Source organism: Cherax quadricarinatus, unplaced genomic scaffold (assembly GCF_038502225.1).
Source record: "Cherax quadricarinatus isolate ZL_2023a unplaced genomic scaffold, ASM3850222v1 Contig78, whole genome shotgun sequence".
Classification (NCBI taxonomy): domain Eukaryota; kingdom Metazoa; phylum Arthropoda; class Malacostraca; order Decapoda; family Parastacidae; genus Cherax; species Cherax quadricarinatus.
Genome location: NW_027195104.1, coordinates 269,287 through 292,632, shown reverse-complemented (window position 1 = coordinate 292,632; position 23,346 = coordinate 269,287). Strand labels below are relative to the sequence as shown.

Below are 23,346 nucleotides of genomic sequence, written 5' to 3'. Positions count from 1 at the left end.
TATTATGTTGGGTCAGAGAATAACACTAGCAGCCTCAAGCTGCTCTGTATTATGTTGGGTCAGAGAATAACACTAGCAGTCTCAAGCTGCTCTGTATTATGTTGGGACAGAAAATGACACAAGCAGTCTCAAGCTACTCTGTATTATGTTGGGTCAGAGAATAGCACTAACAGTCTCAAGCTAATCTGTATTATGTGGGGTCAGAAAATAACACTAGCAGTCTCAAGCTACTCTGTAATATGTGGGTCAGAAAATGATACTAGCAGTCTCAAGCTTTTCGGTATTATGAGGGGTCAGAGAATAACACTAGCACTCTCAAGCTATTCTGTATTATGAGGGGTCAACGAATAACACCAACAGTCTCAAGCTACTCTGTATTATGTGGGGTCAGAGAATGACACTAGCAGTCTCAAGCTACTCTGTATTATGTGGAGTGAGAGAATAGCAAATGCAGTCTCAATATGTTGGGTCAGAGAATAACACTAGCAGTCTCAAGCTACTCTGTATTATGTTGGGTCAGAGAATAGCACTAGAAATCTCTATCTACTCTGTATTATATGGGGTCAGAGAATAACACTAGCAGTCTCAAGTTACTCAGAATTATCAGGAGTCAGAGAATAACACTACCAGTATCAAGCAACTCTGTGTTATGAGGGGTCAGAGAATAACACTAGCAGTCTCAAGCAACTCTGTTATGTTGGGTCAGAGAATAACACTAGCAGTCTCAAGCTACTCTGTGTTATGAGGGGTCAGAGAATAACACTAGCAGTCTCAAGCTATTCTATGTTATGAGGGGTCAGAGAATAACACTAGCAGTTTCAAGCTGCTCTGTATTATGTTGGGTCAGAGAATATCACTAGGAGTCTCAAGCTGCTCTGTATTATGTTGGGTCAGAGAATAACACTAGCAGTCTCAAGCTGCTCTGTATTATGTTGGGTCAGAGAATAACACTAGCAGTCTCAAGCTGCTCTGTATTATGTTGGGTCAGAGAATAACACTAGCAGTTTCAAGCTACTCTGTGTTATGAGGGGTCAGAGAATAACACTAACAGTATCCAGCTACTCTGTAGTATGTTGGGTCAGAGAATAACACTAGCAGTCTCAAGCTACTCTGTATTATGTGGAGTGAGAGAATAGCAAATGCAGTCTCAATATGTTGGGTCAGAGAATAACACTAGCAGTTTCAAGCTACTCTGTGTTATGAGGGGTCAGAGAATAACACTAACAGTATCCAGCTACTCTGTATTATGTTGGGTCAGAGAATAACACTAGCAGTCTCAAGCTACTCTGTGTTATGAGGGGTCAGAGAATAACACTAGCAGTCTCAAGCTGCTCTGTATTATGTTGGGTCAGAGAATAACACTAGCAGTCTCAAGCTGCTCTGTATTATGTTGGGTCAGAGAATAACACTAGCAGTCTCAAGCTACTCTGTGTTATGAGGGGTCAGAGAATAACACTAGCAGTCTCAAGCTGCTCTGTATTATGTTGGGTCAGAGAATAACACTAGCAGTCTCAAGCTACTCTGTGTTATGAGGGGTCAGAGAATAACACTAGCAGTCTCAAGCTACTCTGTATTATGTTGGGTCAGAGAATAACACTAGCAGTCTCAAGCTACTCTGTATTATGTTGGGTCAGAGAATAACACTAACAGTATCAAGCTACAGTGTATTATGATGCACTATTGTTCCAAGTTTCAATTACATCTGAAAACACATAATCAAATTATTGAATGGAAACAAGCTACTGTAGAAGAAAAACACAACAAAACTTAGACAACCACCAGCGACTTTCAGCAAGATACAAACAAACTCTGACAACCACCAGCGACTTTCAGCAAGATACAAACAAACTAAGACAACCACTAGAGACTTTCAACAAGATACAAACAAACTCTGACAACCACCAGCGACTTTCAGCAAGATACAAACAAACTAAGACAACCACTAGAGACTTTCAGCAAGATACAAACAAACTCTGACAACCACCAGCGACTTTCAGCAAGATACAAACAAACTAAGACAACCACTAGAGACTTTCAGCAAGATACAAACAGACTCATGCAACCTTTAGCGACTTTCAGCAAGACATAAACAGGCTCAGACAACCACTAGAGACTTTCAGCAAGATATAAACAGACTTAAACAACCACTAGCCACTTTCAGCAAGATACAAAAAGACTTAGACAACCACTAGCTACTCTCAGCAAGATACAAACAGACTCAGACAACCAAAAGAAGTATTCACTTTGATAGAACTCTTGTATTCTTGTAAGTTTCTTAACGGGTACCTACCAGTTGAGGTTAGAAGGCTGAGTCCAAGCCATGGATGCAGTAGTTCGTAGTCCCAGCTCTTGTCTATGTGCTTCTGGCTACTCAATATGACCTATAAGATATAAAGTTGTAGATAATAATCTGTTGTGAATTTGGAACAACGTCACAGATCTGAGAAGTACGAGAAAATACTCGAAAATTGTTGTCAAAGACATTAATTTTCAATGGATGTTTTAAACCTTGTATACCATATTACCTAACAAGGCGTGCTGGAAGAACATTACCTAACAATGGGTGCTAAAAGAATTTTACCTAACAAGGGTACAGGATGAAAATTACCTAAGAAGGGGTGCTGGAAGAATATTACTTTACAAGGGGTGCTGGAAGAATATTACTTAACAAGGGGTGCTGGAAGAATATTACCTAACATGGGGCACTGGAAAAATATTACCTAACAAGGGGTGCTGGAAGAACATTACCTAACAAGGGGTGCTGTAAGAATATTAGATAACAAAGTGTGCTGGAAGAATATTACCTAACAAGGGGTGTTGGAAAAATATTTACTAACAAGTGATGCTGGAAGAATATTAGCTAACAAGGTGTGCTGAAAGAACATTACCTAACAAGGGGTGCTGGAAGAATATTGCCTAACAAGTGGTGTTGGAAGAATATTACATAACAACGGGTGCTGGAAGAATATTACTTAATAAATGGGGTTGGAGGAATATTTCCTAACAAGGGATGCTGGAAGAATATTTCCTAACAAGGGATGCTGGAAGAATATTTCCTAACAAGGGATGCTGGAAGAATATTTCCTAACAAGGGATGCTGGAAGAATATTTCCTAACAAGGGATGCTGGAAGAATATTTCCTAACAAGGGATGCTGGAAGAATATTTCCTAACAAGGGATGCTGGAAGAATATTTCCTAACAAGGGATGCTGGAAGAATATTCAGACTACTTCACGGAGAAAACACAATGAAAGTAACAAAAAAAGGCACAATACCGTGACTGGAACGATACACAAATAACCCACACATAGAAGAGAGGAGCTCAGAATTCTTCCTCCGTAAGCCATGCGTGTTGTAAGAGGCGACTAAAATGCCGGGAGCAAGGGGCTAGGAACCCCTTCTCCTGTATATATTACTAAATTTGAAAGGAGAAACTTAGTTTTTTTTCTTTTGGGCCACCACGCCTCGGTGGGATACGGCCGGTGTGTTGAAAGAAAGAAGAAAGAATAAATATATATAAATATATGTATATATATATATATATATATATATATATATATATATATATATATATATATATATATATATATATATATATATATATATATATATATATATATATATATATATATATATACATGCTGGAGGCAGTGGAGATGTCATGTCTGAGAGCAATGTGTGGTGTGAATATAATGCACAAAATTCGTAGTTTGGAAGTTAGGAGGAGGTGCGGGATTACCAAAACTGTTGTCCAGAGGGCTGAGGAAGGGTTGTTGAGGTGGTTCGGACATGTGGAGAGAATGGAACGAAACAGAATAACTTCAAGAGTGTATCAGTCTGTAGTGGAAGGAAGGCGGGGTAGGGGTCGGCCTAGGAAAGGTTGGAGGGAGGGGGTAAAGGAGGTTTTGTGTGCGAGGGGCATGGACTTCCAGCAGGCATGCGTGAGCGTGTTTGGTAGGAGTGAATGGAGATAAATGGTTTTTAATACTTGACGTGCTGTTGGAGTGTGAGCAAAGTAACATTTATGAAGGGGTTCAGGGAAACCGGCAGGCCGGACTTGAGTCCTGGAGATGGGAAGTACAGTGCCTGCACTCTGAAGGAGGGGTGTTAATGTTGCAGTTTAAAAACTGTAGTGTAAAGCACCCTTCTGGCAAGACAGTGATGGAGTGAATGATGGTGAAAGTTTTTCTTTTTCGGGCCACCCTGCCTTGGTGGGAATCGGCCAGTGTGATAATAAAAATAAAATATATATATATATACATATGTATGTATATATATATATATATATATATATATATATATATATATATATATATATATATATATATATATATATATATATATAAATATATATATATATATATATATATATATATATATATATATATATATATATATATATATATATATATATATATATATATATATATATATATATATATATATATATATATATATATATATATATATATATATATACATACATACATATATACAAACACTGATCTCTGGCCGAAGGAGACTTGAACCTACGAACCTTGGAACAAGGTTGATGCATGCAGGGGATGAGATGAAAAGCTGTAAGCCTTCTCACTAAAAGCTGGCTGCCTTCTATCAAACGTCTAGCATAATCTAGACGCTAAGATATTGGTCCAGTGCGGTGAGAATGGAATAGCACTGCGTACCTTGTTCCAAGGTTCGTAGGTTCGAATCTCCTTCGGCCTGAGATCAGTGTTTGTATATATATATATATATATATATATATATATATATATATATATATATATATATATATATATATATATATATAATTTCGTGCCGAATAGGTAAAACTGGTCAATTAGCAAGAACTCATTTAAAATTAAGTCCTTTCTAAAATTCCCTCTTATACGTTTAAAGATATTTTCTTTTCATTTATGTTAAAGTTAAAATTAATAATTATGTACCTAAAAAACCTTAGAAAACTTGCTTAACATTGTTATAACAAGCGCAATTTAATCTAGCATAATCCAACTAAATTTATTTCAGTTAAGTTTACAATAATTTAATAACAAACACAATGAAATATATTTTTTTCGTTAGCATCAGAATTTTTTTTGCGAAATTATTGCAGACACAAATTTTCGCTTCCCTTATTGGGCAAGAAGAGCGTTGTTATTTAAGCCAAAATCACAAGTTTAACCTATTCGACATGATCTTTGTAGGATTGGATGGTTCAGTGTGTTATAACATCGTGAATTTTCACTCACAATGAGGCGGGAGAAAAACAACCTGGGTTCAATCCCCTGGCTATCCGCAGTGTTGTTATTGATTAAATACCATTCGAAAGTGGTTACAATACTATATAGTATAGTGCTTGTGGAGGCTAGTACACCAAACGGGGAGTAGAATGAAATTAGCTCTGAGGCACCCACACCATGGTATGTCCTCGGATCACAGTACAACACCTAGCTCTGCTGGGTACATGATCTTTGTAGTATTGGATGGTCCAGTCGATTAGAGCATGTGAATTTTCCCTCACCATTAGGTGAGCTAAAACAACACGGGTTCAATCCCCCGGCTAGTCACAGTGTTGTTTTTGATTCAATACCACTCGTTCGTGTTTACAATAATACATATATATTTATATATATATTTATATATATATATATATAGATATATATTATATATATATTATATATATATATATATATATATATATATATATATATATATATATATATATATATATAAACCATACCCCCGGCCGGGATTGAACCCGCGGTTTATTTGTTTATTTGCAATCGTGTCATTACGATTTCGTGAGTCGAGTTATATATATATATATATATATATATATATATATATATATATATATATATATATATATATATATATATATATATATATATATGTATATATATATATCACGAAACAAGTGGTATTGATCAATAACAACACTGCACTAGCCAAGGAGTCGAACCCATGCTGTTTTGGCCCGCCTCATGGTCAGCAAAAACGTATGATGCTTTAGACCTCTAGACCAATCTAGTGGTCTAGTGGTCTAGCTGGTATGTAAGACACATAGGCAACAGTTAGGCAACTTTATTCCGAAATGTTTCGCCAACACAGTAGGCTTCTTCAGTCGAGTACAGAAAGTAGGCAGGAGCACTAGAGATGTGAAGACAATGTAATCAGTCCATCATCCTTGAAGTCGTAGATTTGAGGTTGTCAGTCCCTCAGCCTGGAATAGAGTTCTGTTCCAGACTGTGGAACAGAACTTTTCTCTAGGGTGAGGCGAAACATTTCCGAATAAAGTTGCCTGACTGTTGCCTATTTGTCTTACGTACCAACCTGTCGGTATTGAATATCATTATGATATTCACTAGTGGTCTAACAGTCTAAAACGTCATGCGTTTTTGCTCACCATGAGGCTGGCCAAAACAGCATGGGTTCGACTCCTTGACTAGTGCAGTGTTGTTATATATATATATATATATATATATATATATATATATATATATATATATATATATATATATATATATATATATATATATATATATATATATATCCCCCAGTACCAACAATACCACCAGTCCGATAACATTCTTCTTTGCAAATATACAGGGTCTAAAGCCAGCAACAAACAACAAAATACCTTTCATCCGTGGACTGCTTGCAGAGGCAAAGGCAATGTTCGCGGCTTTCACTGAGACCCACATAAAGGATCACTTGGACAACGAAATATGGATCCCAGGTTACAACCTATACAGATGTGATAGAGTGAACAGGCAAAAGGGGGGGGTTGGCCTGTACATTGCAGAGTCACTTGTTTGCACAGAACTGCTTAATGCCTCAAATGACGTAGTGGAAGTTTAGCAGTAAAGGTCGAGAACCAAAACCTAGTCATTGTGGTAGTCTACAAGCCTCCGGATGCAACATCCCAGCAATTCCAGGAACAGCTGTTAAAAATTGACCACTGTCTGGAAAATCTTCCAACTCCTGCACCCAACATCTTGCTCCTGGGGGATTTCAACTTAAGGCACCTAAAATGGAGGAATATAGCAAATAATATTGTTGCAGTAATAACACCAGGAGGCAGCTCTGATGAAAACTCACACTCACACGAGCTTTTAAATCTCTGCACAAAATTCAATTTAAACCAGCAAATAATAGAGCCTACTAGACTGGAGAATACACTAGACCTCATCTTCACTAACAATGATGATCTGATAAGAAATGTCACCATATCAAAAACAATATACTCAGATCACAACATAATTGAGGTTCAGACATGTATGCGTGGAGCCCCAGACCGACAAAATGAGACTAGTCACGAGGGAGCATTCACCAAATTCAACTTCAATAACAAAAACATAAAGTGGGACCAAGTAAACCAAGTCCTAACCGATATAAGCTGGGAAGATATACTAAGCAACACAGACCCAAACTTATGCCTAGAACAGATTAACTCGGTGGCACTCGATGTATGCACAAGGCTTATTCCTCTAAGAAAAAGGAGGAGTAGATGTAAAATAGAAAGAGACAGGCGCTCCCTTTACAGGCGACGGAAAAGAATAACAGAGCGGCTAAAAGAGGTCAATATATCTGAAATGCGCAGGGAGACACTGGTCAGAGAAATAGCAAGCATCGAACTTAAGCTAAAAGAATCCTTTAGGAGTCAGGAATCGCGGGAAGAACTAAAAGCCATAAATGAAATCGAAAGAAACCCAAAGTATTTCTTCTCCTATGCCAAATCAAAATCGAGAACAACGTCCAGTATTGGGCCCCTACTTAAACAAGATGGGTCCTACACAGATGACAGCAAGGAAATGAGTGAGCTACTCAAGTCCCAATATGACTCAGTTTTTAGCAAGCCGCTAACCAGACTGAGAGTCGAAGATCAAAATGAATTTTTTATGAGAGAGCCACAAAATTTGATTAACACAAGCCTATCCGATGTTATCCTGACGCCAAATGACTTCGAACAGGCGATAAATGACATGCCCATGCACTCTGCCCCAGGGCCAGACTCATGGAACTCTGTGTTCATCAAGAACTGCAAGAAGCCCCTATCACGAGCCTTTTCCATCCTATGGAGAGGGAGCATGGACACGGGGGTCGTCCCTCAGTTACTAAAAACAACAGACATAGCCCCACTCCACAAAGGGGGCAGTAAAGCAACAGCAAAGAACTACAGACCAATAGCACTAACATCCCATATCATAAAAATCTTTGAGAGGGTCCTAAGAAGCAAGATCACCACCCATCTAGAAACCCATCAGTTACACAACCCAGGGCAACATGGGTTTAGAACAGGTCGCTCCTCTCTGTCTCAACTACTGGATCACTACGACAAGGTCCTAAATGCACTAGAAGACAAAAAGAATGCAGATGTAATATATACAGACTTTGCAAAAGCCTTCGACAAGTGTGACCATGGCGTAATAGCGCACAAAATGCGCGCTAAAGGAATAACAGGAAAAGTCGGTCGATGGATCTATAATTTCCTCACTAACAGAACACAGAGAGTAGTCGTCAACAGAGTAAAGTCCGAGGCAGCTACGGTGAAAAGCTCTGTTCCACAAGGCACAGTACTAGCTCCCATCTTGTTCCTCATCCTCATATCCGACATAGACAAGGATGTCAGCCACAGCACCGTGTCTTCCTTTGCAGATGACACCCGAATCTGCATGACAGTGTCTTCCATTGCAGACACTGCAAGGCTCCAGGCGGACATCAACCAAATCTTTCAGTGGGCTGCAGAAAACAATATGAAGTTCAACGATGAGAAATTTCAATTACTCAGATATGGTAAACATGAGGAAATTAAATCTTCATCAGAGTACAAAACAAATTCTGGCCACAAAATAGAGCGAAACACCAACGTCAAAGACCTGGGAGTGATTATGTCGGAGGATCTCACCTTCAAGGACCATAACATTGTATCAATCGCATCTGCTAGAAAAATGACAGGATGGATAATGAGAACCTTCAAAACTAGGGAGGCCAAGCCCATGATGACACTCTTCAGACCACTTGTTCTATCTAGGCTGGAATATTGCTGCACTCTAACAGCACCTTTCAAGGCAGGTGAAATTGCCGACCTAGAAAATGTACAGAGAACTTTCACAGCGCGCATAACGGAGATAAAACACCTCAATTACTGGGAGCGCTTGAGGTTTCTAAACCTGTATTCCCTGGAACGCAGGAGGGAGAGATACATGATTATATACACCTGGAAAATCCTAGAGGGACTAGTACCGAACTTGCACACGAAAATCACTCACTACGAAAGCAAAAGACTTGGCAGACGATGCACCATCCCCCCAATGAAAAGCAGGGGTGTCACTAGCACGTTAAGAGACCATACAATAAGTGTCAGGGGCCCGAGACTGTTCAACTGCCTCCCAGCACACATAAGGGGGATTACCAACAGACCCCTGGCAGTCTTCAAGCTGGCACTGGACAAGCACCTAAAGTCAGTTCCTGATCAGCCGGGCTGTGGCTCGTACGTTGGTTTGCGTGCAGCCAGCAGCAACAGCCTGGTTGATCAGGCGCTGATCCACCAGGAGGCCTGGTCACAGACCGGGCCGCGGGGGCGTTGACCCCCGAAACTCTCTCCAGGTAAACTCCAGGTATATATATATATATATATATATATATATATATATATATATATATATATATATATATATATATATATATATATATATATATATATATATATATATATATATATATATATATATATATATATATATATATATATATATACAGTATACCAAGAGAGGGTTTTGGGGGTCAACGACCCCACGGTCTGGTTTGATACCAAGCCTCATGGTGGATAACCAGGCTGTTACTGTTGGCCGCACGCAACCCGACATACGAACCACAGCCCGGTTAGTGAGGTACTGACTTTAGTTGTCTGTCCAGCACCTTTATGAAGACAGCCAGAGGACTATTGGTAATCCCCTTTATGTATACTGGGAGACAGTTGAACAGTCTTGGGCCCCTGACACTGTGTTGTCTCCTATTGTGCTAGTGACACACCTGCTTTTCATTTAGAGGATGTTGCATCGTTTGTCGAGTCTTTTGCTTTCATGGGGAGTGATTTTTCTTGTGCAAGTTTGGTACTAATTCCTCTAGGGTTTTCCAAGTGTATATAATCATGTATCTCTCCCGCCTGCATTCTAGTGAGTATAGGCTGAGGAGTTTCAAGCGTTCCCAGTAACTGACATGTTTTATCGCAGTTATGCGTGCCGTGAAGGTTCTCTGTACATTTTCTAGGTCAGCAATTTCTCCTGCCTTGAAAGGTGCTGTTAGTGTGCAGCAATATTCCAGCCTAGATAGAACGAGCGACCTGAAAAATGTCATCATGGGCTTGGCATCCCTAGTTTTGAAGGTTCTCATTATCCATCCTCTCATCTTTCTAGGAGATGCGGTTGATACAATGTCGTGGTCTTTAAAAGCGAGATCCCCCGACATTATTACTCCCAGGTCTTCTACATTAGCTTTTTCACTCTGTTGTGTGGCCTGTAGGGCAATTAATTGTAGCTCTTTTGTTTACCGTCCGATTTCCTCCAGTTTTGGTGCACAACACAGTGTTTTCACACCGTGTAAAAAATATTTGTCAAAAATATACCTCAAACAACAACTGAGAAAAGACTGAAAAAGGACTGATTTACAGAAAATGCCCTTTGGCAGGAAGATAGTCCTACATGGGACGACGTAAGGTTGTTAGGACACTTGGTGCCCAGACAACAATGCTAAAACTAATTTTCCTCAAGGCCTTTCCTCTTCACAAAAAAAAATAAAGTTTGTTAGTTGGAATGTTGAAAAAAATCTGCCCTTTTCTCCCACATAAATTTCAAAGTATTTGGAATATTTCCAAAATTCCCACTGAATTAATTAGAGAAATCATTATTTTACCATTTCTGTGAATATTATTCTACTTAATTAAGTAATAAAGGCTAACTTTAGCGAAATAAGTCAATAAGTTACTTCCGAGATATTGGCCTGGAGCACCGGCCGGCCCACCGTCTAGAATTGTTTTTTTTTTTTTCGCGAAAATCGCGTTTGATTGGGTGTATTTCTTAGTAAACTGATGTTCTAGTGCAGTTATCCTTTTCAAAACACCGTTTTCTCTTACTCAGAAACCAAAGAATACGACATGAGATGATTCACTCATTTATATCGAAATATTCCTGATAGTCTCTAGGAATATTATGGCCTATTTTATTCAGTTTAGAGTATATAACATGTTTATATGTTATTTATAGTGTTTATTATATCATGTTAGATCAATTCTGATAGATAAATAAGCCGTAGAGTTGATATATAAGCTGATATAAGCGTAATAATGAAGTGATTTCTCCTGGCACTCTCTGGAGCGGGAACACTGCCGAGTGTTCCCGTCTGGTTCCTGGTTGTCTCTAAGTCTATGGATAAGCTCCACCTACTGTTCTGTGATGCCAAATAGTCAGTTATTATATTAGAAAGAATAATGCAAGAAAAAGCGATAAAAAACAAGGAAAAAATACAAAAAATATATGGGCTGTGAGCAGACGCGCTACCCACATCGCCGTCACCATACCTGATATAAATGACTATAATTTCTTGTAGAAACGTCGTAGAATATTGATTCTTGTACCATTGTGTTGCCAAAGAGTTAAGCTATTTTTCGGTATAAATAACTCAATTTCCATAATTTTTCGATTTTTTTTTTTGAGAGCGCGCGGAAAACTCTCCGACTGCCTCCTCAATGAGTTCAGCAGCCTTTGTCGCCAACTCTATACACAGTTTCCAGTTGACTTGCCCATCCTAATTTATATAACCTTGCAATCGCATGTGTTGAATAAAAAAACACTTATTTGACCAGTCTAGCAGTTAGACCAGATCCATTTGAAGCGTTTCCTTGTCATCTAATTTTGCTCCCATTAGTTTTATATTATCAGCAAACAGCGATACATCTCACTCTTCTTGTGTGACAATCACATATACAGTGGTAGTCCTAACACTGGTCCTTGCAGAGCCCTGCTTGCTACTCTTTCTCATTATGACATTACTCTTTTTCCTACACCCTTAAAATACTCTTCTGGACCACCAAAGTACATTCCCTGTTAGTCCTGTCTGCACCTCAAGCTTTTGCACCAGTCTCTTGTGAAGTTCAGTATCAAATGTTTTCTACAAGTTCAACAAAATGTAACATAACAATCCCTTTCTCATGTCTCACTTCTAATAATTAGTCATGAAGTATCAGTAGTTTTGCAAGATAAGATTTGCATCTACAAATCAATACTAGTTGTTATTTATGAAACTACTTCTCTCCAAAGGCTCTAACACTTCTGAATATTTTCTCTACTGCCTTATGTTACAAGAATGTCGGTGATCTGGTCTGTAGTTCAGTGCTTCCTGTCTGTTTCATTTCTTAAAAAAAGGAACAATATTCACCGTCTTGCAGATTTTTGGCAACTGTTCAGTATTCATTTAATTCTTATAGATCGTAGCAAATGGTTCATACAGCGTTCTTGCTCCCTCTCACAAAATTCATGGTGACAACTTGTCAGGTCCTAATGCCTAGATTTATCCAACTCACTCATGATTTTATTTTTTCTCTTTCTGTATTGTGTGTATGGTATGAAACACCTGTTGGCACACCCTACGCTCTCTGGTATCAAATGTTTCCACTGAGAACACCTTTCTAAATGGCTTGTTTAACACATTACATATTTTTTTTTTGTCATTTCTCGTGAGCTCTTCATTGTTGGTTGAACCAAGGACCATAGTTTTTCCATTGTCACTTCTGGGTACGAAATTCTTCTTTGCCTCTCGACACTTTCTGCCTAGGAACTTCATAGTTTAATTGATTAAATTTCCTAATATTCCATTTTCCATTCCACTGCCTCAGAGTGAAAAGCTCTGTTCCACAAGGCACAGTACTCGCTCCCATCCTATTCCTCATCCTCATATCTGGCATAGAAAGAGATGTAAGCCATAGCTCCGTGTCTTCCTTTGCAGATGACACCCGAATTACGATGACAATGTCCTCCATCGAAGACACTGCAAGACTCCAAGTGGACTTCAATCAAATCTTCAAATGGGCCACTGACAACAATATGAAATTCTAAGAAGAGAAATTTCAACTACTCATATATGGAAAATTTGAAGAAATTAAAACTGTATCAGCGTATACAACAAATTCTAGCCATAAAAAAGAGCGAAAAAGTAATGTGAAGGACCTGGGAGTGATAATGTCACAGGATCTCTTCTTCAAAAACCACAACAATATATTTACCTCATCTGCTAGAAAAATGATAGGATGGATAATGAGGCTGGAATACTGCTGAACACTGTCGCTTCAAGGCTGACCTGGAGAGTGTACAGAGAATTTTCACGGCACATATAAGTACGATAAAGTACCTAAATTACTGGTAACGGTTGTAGTCTTTTGATTAGTATTCCCTGAAACGCAGTCGAGAAAGATGCATGATAATACACTTGGAAAATCTTTGCGGGATTAGTACCAAACTTGCAAACGAAAACCTCTCCCTACAAAAGCAAAAGAATGTTGCATCTCGGCAGGAGATGTAACATTCCACCAATGAAAAGCAGCGGAGGCACGAGTATGTTAAGAGACAATACAGTAAGTGTCAGGGCCCCAAGGCTGTTCAACTGCCTCCCAGCATACAAAAGGGGATTACCAATAGACCCCTGGCTGTCTTCAAGAAGGCACTGGACAGGCACCCAAAGTCAGTACCTGATCAGCATGGCTGTGGTTCGTACGTTGGTTTATGTGCGGCCAGCAGTAACAGCCTGGTTGGTCAGACCCTGATCCTCCACAAGGCCTGGTCTCAGACAGCGCCGCGGGGGCGGTGGCTCCCGAAACCTTCTCCAGGTATACTCCAGGTATACACTGTACTCAGGGTTTCTCTTATCCCTTCAAAGTACCTTCCTGTGAAGTTTGGTTTCTTGTTCCCTCTGCTTACCCTTTTTCCCTTAGAGTTTAACTCCACAAGGTATTCGAAATTCTAGGAGCTCTCATATTCTGTTTCAATCTTGCTGATTCAACCCCTTTCTCTCTCTTCTGTTGTATCCTTGACATGCTAACACATAATTTCCCCATATCACCTCCATTATCGTATCCCTCTACGTGTCTAGTCCCCCATGTAAGTTTCATCGTGGCTGATATCACCCATGATCATTAGCTTCGTCTGAGCCCTATGAGCTGTCCTTGCTACAGTTGCCATGGTGTCAACTAATGTTTTGCTGCTTTTTTAATATTCCTGTCTCTGTGTTTTAGCATTTGATATCCAGCTACGCTCTGGTGGCCTGGTGGCTAAAGCTCTCGCTTCACACGGCGAAGGCCTGGGTTCGATTCCCACCCAGAGTAGAAACATTTGGCGTGTTTCTTTACACCTGTTGTCTATGTTCCCCATCAGTAAAAAGGGGACCTGGGTGTTAGTCGACTAGTGTGGGTCGCATCACTGGAACATCCTGGGACACTGACCTAATTTGCCCGAAATGCTGAGCATAACAAGCGGCTTTCTATATAGTAGTATGTCATTGATGTCAGCTACGGTCTGTATACCTTGTACATGTACTTGTAGTAAATAAAGATATATTATTATTATTATTATTATTATTATTATTAATATTGATGCTACTACTTTGGGTCCTCAATCTTGATTATGCCACTATGTTGTCATTTGACCCATTTATGTTTATACCTCTTGTCTCTTCAAATCTCTGCTGATTTCTGATTAGTAGTGAAACTACTCTGCCTACCCTGTTTCCTCTTTCTTTTTTTATTAGCTATATTGCTGGGAACATAGCATTTATGATTTCAAAGATAACTGTAATAACATGTATGTTTGTTAGCGAGTGTGTTTTCGTGTGTGTGTGTGCGTGTTTTATATAAGAAATACAGTTTCACTTACTGTTATATTTAGAGAAAACTGCCATATGCAAACTGTGAATAAAGTGCCACTTACCTCCATTGTTCTGGCACTGCTGAGAAAACAGTAAGGCATGTGTAGCATCCACATCCTGGCAACTTCACCCATTCCTGCCACCTTCATGAGTCTCTGGAAGAGTTCTGAGATATACCCAAGTTAAAATTATTTTATGAAGAAGACATCCATTTTAAATACATATTTTGTCTTTCTGATATTTTTGGTACAAATACAGAAGCTGAAGAGCAGATTACTAAAAAAATAAAGTTATTGAATATACAGAAAAAAAAATTATTTTTTAAGAATGATCATGAAAAAAAAATCAATTTCGGTCATTCAGCCAAACCATGGACGTAGAGAAAAAAAAATAGAGAGGGTATGTTATCTGGGACATGGTGGTGGGTGGCTGAATGACCTGCAGTGATAATTACCTGATGTGTCCACATTGAGGAAGAGCAAATTGCCCAGAATTGGAAGACCTCTGGGACCTGGAAGCTGGTCCAACAACCACACCTGTAAGTCAAACAACAGTTACAAAGAGAACTCGTATTAATATTTTTCATTCAATAACAAAACTTAATACGTGTATACTGAGGATTCAGATTCTGCCTCACTTGAATCTCAACGCCTAATTTGTTATATGAAGAATAAACAATTATCAGTGAAGCACTTACCAGTGAACGACCACAAATGTGTTCTGGATGCTGTCCGATCTGAGAAAGGTATCCCTCATATCCTATAGCTCTAGTCCCATGCACTTCAGTATGCAAGAGGTATAGTAGGTGTACCTCAGTGATGCAAGAGGTACAGTAAGTGTACCTCAGTGATGCAAGAGGTATAGTAAGTGTACCTCAGTGATGCAAGAGGTATAGTAAGTGCACATCAGTGATGCAAGAGGTATAGTAAGTATACCTCAGTGATGCAAGAGGTATAGTAGGTGTACCTCAGTGATGCAAGAGGTATAGTAAGTGTACCTCAGTGATGCAAGAGGTATAGTAAGTGTACCTCAGTGATGCAAGAGTATAGTAAGTGTACCTCAGTGATGCAAGAGTATAGTAAGTGTACCTCAGTGATGCAAGAGGTATAGTAAGTGTACCTCAGTGATGCAAGAGGTATAGTAAGTGTACCTCAGTGATGCAAGAGGTATAGTAAGTGTACCTCAGTGATGCAAGAGGTATAGTAAGTGTACTTCTCTGGATGTAAGAGGTATAATAAGTGTGCTAGAGTGCATGTAAGAGGTATAATAAGTGTGCTTCAGTGCATGTAAGAGGTATAATAAGTGTGCTTCAGTGCATGTAAGAGGTATAATAAGTGTGCTTCAGTGCATGTAAGAGGTATAATAAGTGTGCTTCAGTGCTTGTAAGAGGTATAATAAGTGTGCCTCAAAACTTTCAATTGGAAGAAAACTCTGGGTAAAATTCCTCAAGAGACTTAAGAGACAATGGTCAACCTTCCCAGTAGATCCAGGGGTTGCTGTTCACCACCTTAAAGAGTCCCAGGAGCTTTAGTTCAACACGCTCACCTGTACATATTTTTTTAAAGTTAAACAGTTGAAAAGAAAAGTTATTTTAGAAAGTGTTGACGAATATTTAAAAGATATGTTCACATATAATTTCATGTCACGAATAAGGAAATCCATTGACATATTAATATATGTTAGATAATAATATTATTAATAATAATCATCTTTATTTCTACAAGTACATGTACAAGGTATACAGACCATAGCTGACATGAATGACATACTGCTATATAGAAAGCCGCTTATTATGCTGAGCATTTCCCGCAAATTAGGTCAGTTTTGTCCCAGGATGCGACCTATACAAGGTATCTGTTTTGCTGATAGATGAACATGGACAGCAGATGTCTTTAGGAAACACATCCTAATGTTTCCATTGTACCGGAGAACGTCTCCCAGAGCTCATGTGATGTAGGTCAACTGAGGTCACAAGGTGACTTCTCTAACCAGTACTCGTTGCCTTAGTAGAAAAGTGTTAGAAAACGTTTGACGCCAAAAGTCTCAGGTCTTTTGTTCGTGACGGTGAGGTTAAGGAGGGGTTAGAGATGCAGGCAGAACGATATAAACTCTGGGAAACAGCTTGAGAGGAGATTGGGGCAGAGTTGCTGACAATGCTGGGCCTGTGAGCGGGAACTCTGAACATCCGAGTGTGTTGTGGGCCACGTAGGGCGGAGCTCAGGTCAGCTGGTTGGTGAATTAAGAGAGTACAAGTCCGTATTACTGGTAACATTCCAACCTCCCACTGGTAATTAGTCTCATAGGTCTATTATTATACTATGTAATTCTCTGTAAGAATATAGTGTAGTCCCTCTCCTTATTTTAAGTGAACTATATCCATTGAGCCTAGTGCACTACCAGTTGATGTGCTCAAGTCGCATACTGTCAACTCAAATAGGTTACAGCATACTGGTAAAGTACTGCATTACGTCCCCCAAGATTCAGTCACCATCCTCATCTTAGTGGATAATGGTGAAGGGCTCGCAGTAACAAACTAATATAACCTTAAAAACTACAAAGATCAGGTTTAATGTAACTAATTTGTCATCCTTGAAGAGTGGCAAGGGATGAGAAGTTGGCTCATACATATATGTGAAAATTTGTCTGGACTGCCTCCATGTGAGTTGTCTACCCTAGAAATCTCTGTTGACACCTAGCCCCGAGGCTGGTACCTCAGGCTCACAAGTGGCTTATAGGACAGATTTCCATAAATGACTGATGTTGCAAGAAATCTCGCCTGCATGCACGAATGACAGACTAACTTACTTGGTGTTGGAGAATATATCCCGGTCTTCAATCTCCCTAAGCTTTAGTCCCTGTGGACTTCCCCTCAGAACCATGTGCAACTGGGAGCCTTAATTCCTGTAATATTCAGTCGGTATTAGTGACCTGCCTGCACCTCAGAAATCCTGTTTCCAAGGGGGTGAGTATCCCCTAGTACAACTATGCAGGAAATGACACTAGCTTCTAAGTTTAACAACGAGGAGACGCCGTACCGATCAGTGGTCGTCCGGCTGCACAAAGACCCACAGTTCAGCTCACTTGCAAATTCTCCCCAGAAACTAGCCAGAATACTGAGAAAGAAAGGGAGGTCTCGTCTTACTGTATGGGCCTGATGGAGGAGGTCATCTACAGTACTTCGAGGTGCCTCCACAAGATTTCCCCAGGATCTAGTATGTGTAGACACATGGGGCGCAGCCCTGATGTTACGGCGGTGTGCCTCGTTCGAAGTTTCGACAAAGAAGAAGGCACTGCAGTCTCAAAACCCCTTACCTTGGCATTCAAACTTGGGCTGCCAGTTCTCCCTAACTAACATAACCTAGGGTCTGCCTATATTATCGGCCTATTACTACCTACGTTAAGGTCTTAAGACTACATTATTATTATCTACAGTTGCCTCAATAGTCCTAATATTAGTTCACTAACAGTTTAAATTACCTACCTCTTCCTTGAAGGGTAAATCTATCAATTAAAATGTACCTTCCAACCACCTTCGCCAACCCGGGTGTGTGTGTGTTTTGGGTGGATGTAAGGGCCACCCAACTCAGCCGTTCCATCCGTGACATGTTGGGATCTTCATACGACGTATCTGCCCTGTGGAACTTTTTAGGACCGAATAAGTTTCCACAACATCTATCTATCTATCTATCTATCTATATATATATATATATATATATATATATATATATATATATATATATATATATATATATATATATATATGTAACTATAATATATATATATATATATATATATATATATATATATATATATATATATATATATATATATATATATATATATATATATATATATATATATATATTATTGAAACCACGAACAAGTAGTATTGACCAATAAGAACACAGCGATTCATAGTGAGTGAAAACCACATGACACTCTAACCAACAGGACCACCAAATCCCACAAGAATCACGCACCCAGCAGAGCTACGTGGACCGTGGTCTGAGGACATACGGTGGTGTGGGTACCTCTGAGCAAATTTCATTCTACTCCCCGTTTGGTGTACTAGCCTCAACAAGCAGTATTTTATATTATTGTAACCAGGAACAAGTGGTATTGATCAATAAGAACACTGTGACTAGCCAAGGACTCGAACCCACGTTGTTTTGGCCCGACTCATGGTGAGCAAAATCCGCATGATGCTCTAACCCACAGGACCACCAAATCCTACAAGAATCATGCACCTAGCTGAGCTAGGTGTTTTACCATGATCTGAGGAGAACTATAAATAACATTTTATATTTCAGCACTCTCAATGTCCAATCAAGAAAGTCACATGGACACAGTATAAAAACTACACAGTTCATTCTGTCGCTAATTTCCTGACTCGCATAAGTGGACTAGTCTAACTTTCCTAGTTTCCTGAGACTGTCAGAATAAAGAAGAGTCAAGAACGAACTGGTCACTACTGTTCCTTTGTCTTTTAACGATAAGGCAGCAATGCCCTCGTGACACACATCTCATCTGTTCCTTGAAGCAATCTAAGCTCTCACCACACTTGTTTGCCCCCGACTGTCTTACGCACGATGGAAATTGTTCACCTCAGCTTTATATCTACTCGTTGCTAGTCTGTGTAATCAGAATTAACACGAGAGGGTAGGTTTCTTGTTATTTAGCCGTAGGCTAGAAGTCATAATGTCCCTGACTTGTAGATCAGGTGGGGCACAGGTTTTCTCTTAATTTTCCTACTATGGGGAAAAGAGTAATTACTCTCATTTAACCCTCAAAGTGCAGTTGATCAGAAATCTAACAAGAAGAGGGCATGCACGGAGACTCTATGGTACATACATCTGTGGAGAAAATTTCTCCAGGAGGGGGTATCAGCCCCTTTCAGCCCTTTTCACCCCTAAGGGGCCCAGCCCTCTAAGAAGAAGCATCTTGTTTACTTCCACATCAAGTAATTACAAGCAGATGTTTAACCAGCGTGTACCAGTCTTATGTCATATGACTTCTTTGCAAGAGACCAGTGTGTGCAACCAATTTGAGTTAACGAGAGTGTTTAATCTCTGTACCACAACAGGAAAGGTACAGGGAAACTTCTACCTCACTTTATTCTGCTTTGCTTCCTGGTGGAAGTTTGGCAAGCAGGGGAAATATGCTATGTATACTATGTATTCCTGTGTAGCGTGGGGCAAGCGAAGCTACGCAAAGTGCGGCAAGGGATGTTATTGCTCAGATTACTTTTAACCCTGCCAAGGAAACATTAATACCGGGATAACGAACAAAGAATACTGATCCGCCCATGTTTGTGCATAAAAGTATTTCAAAGAACACAGTAAAACACTTACAGAGAAGTGTGATCAGCTTCTTTAGTGATATGACTGTGAATGATAAACAATACTTGATGAACAGTGTATAACATCGAGTGTTGCAATCCTGACTAAGTGTAGTGCGACATTCTTCAGAACACGTCTGCTTCAATCAAGATACCAATACCTGAGTGAAAATATGGGTCTGATACAGACACCCAGGTAGGTCTAGTAATTAATGAGACTAGTTAGGTCAGCTGCGCAGCAGATTGCTGATTTATTTATTTCTAGATGTACCATACACTCGGTTATAGGTGAGCTTTTTAGCCCAACACACGTGAGTATAGATTCCAGTCAGCAATCAGATTCTAAGATATGCTGACACAACACCCCCTAGGGGTAATTATACTTACCATTAATCATTATTACAGTCACGTGGTGGTAGAACAAGTGTCTACCATCGGAGGCTACTTACTGGGAGAGGCTGCGGTAGGCAGAGACAGCGACAAAGCTAAATGTACCTTTGTTAGCTCTACAAATTTATTTAACCATAGTTTTGGTTAGATAAATTATACCACAACATCTGTTCTTAATAAAAGATGTTGAGCGAGGAATCAGTTGCCCTGTAGCTCTTTGTGAGAGAGCTAAGTCCCTCAGAGGGCTGAGATATACCCACCTTTTCTGGAGAATTTTCTCCAATGGCATAGCTCTCTGTGGACAGTTCAGTGTAAGTGGCACTAAACTTTCGATGGTCCTGGCACCCACGGTGTAGTGGTTTTTGCCACACAGCAACGTTTCCCCCATGGCATACAGTAGTGTGTATGGGGTGCTTCAAGGTAGCCGGCATGCATTCCTTGTCAGAATGAATGAGCGACTGAGTCAGGGTTATGGCAATTACGCCTGTGGGAATGCTGACGTGGAAAACAATGCCTTTATTGAGTGCTGACACTGTGTGCCTTGAGTTATCTAGTAGGACTGACATATTTTGTGCAGAGTATCTCGTACTCCACCGTGTAAAACTTGTTGGTGAGCTTTGTCAATTATTATCATAGTCAGCCAGAGGTGCTTGTGGATTAAGATAGGATGCTCAGCGTTTCCTGGTAGGGAAGAGTTCTGTATTTCATGACACCTCAGTGTCTGCATCCAGGTAAACTCCCAGGGTCTGGTTAAGTCCAGTTTCTTCACTGACTGACTCCCGTTCTTCAGGAAATAATAGTCAGCTGAGAACTTTTCTCGCTGTACTCGTCTCACTTAATATTTCATGGGTTCAAAGAAATCCTCCCTTTCCTATACTTGTAGGGATGTGTGGACACGTGAGGTAACTCTCAGGCTTTAACCCAAAGCTGGGGTGTGGCTCCAAAAAGATCCTGTAGTGCTTGCTGCCTTTCCACCTCCTGACATCATTTGCTGCGATGTAGCTGCGACACAATTTGAGCCCAGTGGGGCGGGGTTTGTGGCAGTCCAAGGTGCCTAGCTTCTCCCTCCGAGTCCCGTGAGGGCGGGGAATGGAGCTAGACCGGTGAACAGCTGGCTCCAGATGATAAAGTACTTGTTCCTCCTCCCATGGTAGACTTATGTCTCAGACACTATCACAAAAGTGAGCCAAGGCTGGGTTGCCAACTGGCAGAGACCAGGCCGGCAGTACCAGAGAATCTCTGGAAAGCATGCTGCCATGAGGGTTGGTCAGTCACCCTCAGGCAGTAACCCAATCCCGTCCTGACCAGCTGGGTGAGTGGTAATGGCTAGCTGCTAGACAGTGGCAGACGGTCACTCCCGAGATGATGACACTTCCTACAGTGTCACTTTCCTCACTCCTGGGAAGTGGCCTGAATATTATAAGGCCACCAACTGTACTCAACAGAAAGAAGTCATTCACTGCAGTTATTCCCTGCACAAATTTGCTGTCTATTATTAGTTCTAATGGTCCGACCTTGTCAGACTTGAAATAAAATTCAGCAAGTCGAACATTGGCCTCCTTTATTGTAACAATCCTTTATTGTAACAATCTGCTGTCTTTCCCTGAACCTCTGCAAAACACATCCTGACGGTTTATCACCCCATAGTACCTCTTCTAATTCGTTCCTCACATGTATCGCATCAAAACGAGAATTCTGTATATCCTTCAATCTTCCCCTTAAAACCTCAATTTCTCCATGATTACCACCCCCACCCCCTTCATAGCAATCATTGAGCTGCCCCTCAAGGTATTTCTGTAATCCATACCTCCACCGTGCCTTATCCCGTTCAGGTTGCATCTCCCACCATCCCAAAACATCCTCCTCGATGTTGCGTGCCTCCCAGAATTGTCTCCACCAGTCCCTGAATGTAAATCCCTCCTCCTCCCCCTGAAGTCACCTCACATTCCTTTTCCAATAACCTGCATACTGGCAAACCATACCATCCCATGCCACCTCTGCCAACACAGCACGATGGTCCGAAAAACCTCCGTCAACCGTCAGCACACGTTCTACTGTAATCTCACGAGTTAAGTATATGCGATCTAATCTGGCAGCATAACTCCTCCGCATAAACGTGTGCTCCACTTTCCACCCATCACCCCTAACTACATCATAAACCTCTACGTCCCTCACCAAATCCCTCAACACCCCAAGCACACACCCTGCACCCCTTGGCTCCACATCCTTATTTCTAATTACACAATTCCAGTCCCCACCTACTATGGAAACCATGGGTAAACCCCGCAAGTGGAACAGCAGAACATCCTGTATAAAATTCACCTTTATCCGTCTGTTACTATCAGCCGGCATATATATCCCCAGAAAACACTCTAATCTCCCCCCAGAGTCCTTCCACCCTCACCACCCTCCCCTCCCCCTTCTTCCCACGGGAGCACTTGAAATGGGCTGGATTCCCTCACTGCCAGAGCCACCCCACCCTTTACTTTCCCTGAACTACCAGCATACATCCTAAACCCTTTCAGCCTCAACTCTCTGCCACACTTAAAATTGTGTTCCTGTATAAAGCACAGGTCAACATCAAAATGCCAAAACATTCTCGAACCATACACGTTTAACTTCAGCTTTTAGGCCATTCACATTTATAGTTAAACACATAAGGATGCAAAAAAAGGAGGATTTCCTCTATGTCTCTGTGTCCTGTC

At 40.4% G+C, this 23,346-nt stretch overlaps 1 protein-coding gene across 3 annotated transcripts in view; it reads right to left on the bottom strand.

Moving 5' to 3' along the window:
- LOC128703088 (cytochrome P450 4c3) overlaps nucleotides 1–23,346 on the bottom strand; it is a 258,859-nt gene that overhangs the window by 101,628 nt on the left and 133,885 nt on the right. For all 3 annotated transcript variants that reach the window (XM_070080011.1, XM_070080010.1, XM_070080012.1), the window contains exons 3-5: nucleotides 15,368–15,449; nucleotides 14,976–15,079; nucleotides 2,291–2,381 (exon numbers count right to left, since the gene is read on the bottom strand). In XM_070080011.1, the coding sequence (XP_069936112.1) occupies nucleotides 2,291–2,381; nucleotides 14,976–15,079; nucleotides 15,368–15,449 (277 nt within the window). The remainder of the gene's footprint in view (nucleotides 1–2,290; nucleotides 2,382–14,975; nucleotides 15,080–15,367; nucleotides 15,450–23,346) is intronic.